This window comes from Myotis davidii, unplaced genomic scaffold (genome assembly GCF_000327345.1).
Source record: "Myotis davidii unplaced genomic scaffold, ASM32734v1 scaffold663, whole genome shotgun sequence".
Classification (NCBI taxonomy): Eukaryota; Metazoa; Chordata; class Mammalia; order Chiroptera; family Vespertilionidae; genus Myotis; species Myotis davidii.
In genome coordinates, this window is record NW_006295816.1 from 1807415 (window position 1) to 1810180 (window position 2766).

At 66.3% G+C, this 2766-nt stretch overlaps 1 protein-coding gene across 1 annotated transcript in view; it reads right to left on the reverse strand.

Annotated features, from left to right (window-relative positions):
* The window catches only part of CDHR4 (cadherin related family member 4), a 7723-nt gene that overhangs the window by 1308 nt on the left and 3649 nt on the right, over nt 1-2766 (reverse strand). The window contains exons 7-14 of the mRNA XM_015568282.1: nt 2672-2762; nt 2194-2397; nt 1981-2120; nt 1597-1747; nt 1296-1516; nt 929-1068; nt 225-312; nt 52-82 (exon numbers count right to left, since the gene is read on the reverse strand). Of these exons, the coding sequence (XP_015423768.1) occupies nt 52-82; nt 225-312; nt 929-1068; nt 1296-1516; nt 1597-1747; nt 1981-2120; nt 2194-2397; nt 2672-2762 (1066 nt within the window). The remainder of the gene's footprint in view (nt 1-51; nt 83-224; nt 313-928; nt 1069-1295; nt 1517-1596; nt 1748-1980; nt 2121-2193; nt 2398-2671; nt 2763-2766) is intronic.

Sequence of the window (2766 nt, forward strand, 5' to 3'; positions counted from 1 at the left end):
GGAGAGGAAGTGGGTCTGGGTGGGGAATGGGTTAGGAAGAGGGGGGCTCACGGGAGTCCTGGGCTCTGCCATCAAAATGTTGCTGTGGGAAAAACGAAGGCGCATGAGTGGGACCTGTCCACGGGTCAGAGCCCGCCTGCATCCTGCCATTGGGAGGGGCAGGGTTGGCAGGAGGAGCTCCCAGCAGCCTCATGCCCCCCTGCACAGGATGGGGGGCGACATACCAGGCTCATGATGCTGCCGGGTGCCTCGGGTGTCTCCATCCTTGGCGCCTCCATGAACCCCTCAGAGGACCCCACAGTTCCCTGGGTCCTGGAGCAGAGTTAGAGCAGGGCCACAGGGTGAGGCGCTGGGCCTCTGCCCGAGGTCAGGTGACGGACTGGCAGGCACCGCGGTGTGCGGAGCAGGCTGGCCTGTTTAGCAGCAGCGCCTGGGCTGGTTTGCTTGGTGCCCGCAGCCCCTGGGCCCATCGAAAAGGCCAGGAGGAAGGGCCGAGCGTGCGGGTGGCAGACCTGCTGGCTCCAGGCGCCAGCGCCATTCATGTCCCCTTGGTGCTGGGGAGACCAGTGCCTGTGTGCAGTGCCTCCATTGCTGCCCGCCTCCTCCTGGGTTCAGCTCTGTGCCCACAAGAAACTCCGAGGTTTCCAGTGGAGGCCGGGAAAGGAACAGGGCCAGTGCCCAGGCGCACACACCGGGAGGCCAGGCCTGGGCCGCCACCCCCATCCCGTGCCAAACCTGGGCTCCGCCAGCGATGGCGACAGCTTCCTTCCCTGGCCTCTGTGCCTCTAACTGCCACCTCCGGAGGGAGGGCAGCTCCCTGACTAGCAGTCTGTCTGCTCATCCCCGTGGGCTTTCTTATCACATCTCGGCCACAGCCGCCTCTCGCAGGTGGGGTCCATTCACGGGCGGGGGGCAGGGAGCACCCTACCCCCGGAGATGCCTGCTGAGGAGCCAGCCCAGGGCCAGGAGCAGGGCGCCGGTCACCGTCAGCAGCACCACAAACCAGGGCTCCGGCTGCCAGAAAGGCTCCGTGTGAGTCACAAGCCGGGGTGTCATCGCCGAAGGCACCTGAAATGGGGGCACAGCTACACCCTGTCCTGCCCGAACCCCTGGTAACCTGCCTTTGAGCCCCTCAAGGCTTGGCCCCCCCACCCCCACCCCAGGTTTGCTCTCTGGTCCTGCTCCGTGCACCAGCGGTTCCCTCTGGAATGCCTTCCCCCAGGCTCTACCCAGAAGACCGGGTCTCCTCACCCACCAAGAGCCTCTCCCACCCACACGGCCCCGGGCCCCCTCACTGTGGCTCTGCTGGTGCTGGTGGCCACGGTGCTGGCCCTCCAGGGAACCAGATGCACAATGACCGTGGCTGTGGTGCTGAGGTGGGGGGCGGAGGGACCTGCATCGGCCACGCGGATCAAGAGCTCATAGGTCTGGGGCTGCTCTGGCGGGGAGGCCCCCAACAGGAGGTCGTCCTGCAGCAGGGCGGCTCCTTGCAGGCGGAATCGGCCCTGACGATTCCCTGAAAGCAGTGGCAGGAGGAGGGGACCATTGCTGGCCTTGCCTGCTCCTCCCCCACATCCGGGCGCCCCCGGGCCTCACCTCCCACGAGGCTGTAGGAGAAGGCCTGGCGCTGTGGCTCCTGTGGGACCCGACATGACAGCTTGGTCACCTCCATGCCGCTGCCCGGGGAAGTGTGGATGGTGAGCTCCTGGAACGGGGGCTCGCACTCGGGGGCGTGGTCATTCACGTCCTGCAGGCAGGTAGCCAGGTTACCTCTCCCCAGAGCCCCCGGCCCGCCCTCAGCCTCCTCCGGCCACAGCTAGAGCCTGGGTAGCAGGCAACAGGCTACAAAGTTTTCCCACGAGCCCCACCCCCCTTCCCCAGCCAACCAGTGGAAGAAACTGAGGCACAGAGTGAGAACTCAGGGTGCTAGAGGGAGACCCGAACCCTCTCGTTCTCCCCAAGGCCTCGGGGCTCACTCACCTCCACCTCAATGGCCATGGTGCAGGAGCCAGAGCGGGGCCGAGCCGGGCCCAGGCCTTGGCTGTGGTCGGTCACCAGGACGGTGAGCCTGTGCAACCTCTGCTGCTCATAGTCCAGCGGCCCCAGGAGGCGAACCTCGCCTGGAAGGAGTGACAGTGCTCAGCCTGCAGCCCGCTCTGCCCCCGCCCTGCACCCCAGCCCGCGAGGAGGTACCGCTGAGCCGGTCCACAGCAAAGGTGGCGGGCCCGCCAGGGGTGTGGTACTCAATGCCGCCGTGTGGGTAGTCCGTGTCTGTGCCCACCACGGAGCCCAGCAGCGTGCGGGGCTCTGCATCCTCACGGACCCGGAATGTTCGGGGGACACAGGTCGGGGAGAACTCGTTGACGGGGGTCACCATCACCAGTACTGGCACCTCAGCTGGAGGCCATTAAGCAGTTAGGGCGCTGGCCTGGGAAGGGCTGGGAGAGACCTGTCCCTGCCCCGGGGGTGGGGGGATGGGGGGCCTCTAAGGAGAGAGAGGCGTCTGGTGGGAGGGAGCGTCTAAGAGAGGAGAGATATGCCCCCCCCGCCCCGTACCAAATGGAGACAAACAGCCCTACAGTTTTGAGGGAGGAGAGATGACCCCATCCTGAGAACAGGACCAGGGAGCAGAACACACCTGTCCCGACCGCCCAGCCTAGTGGTCACTCACTGCTCATGGGGGGCTGACCACCATCCAGCACCAGGAGGGAGGCCGTGAGCTGCGGGCAGGCCCCAGGCGAGTCGCAGTCTAGGGAGGCATTCACC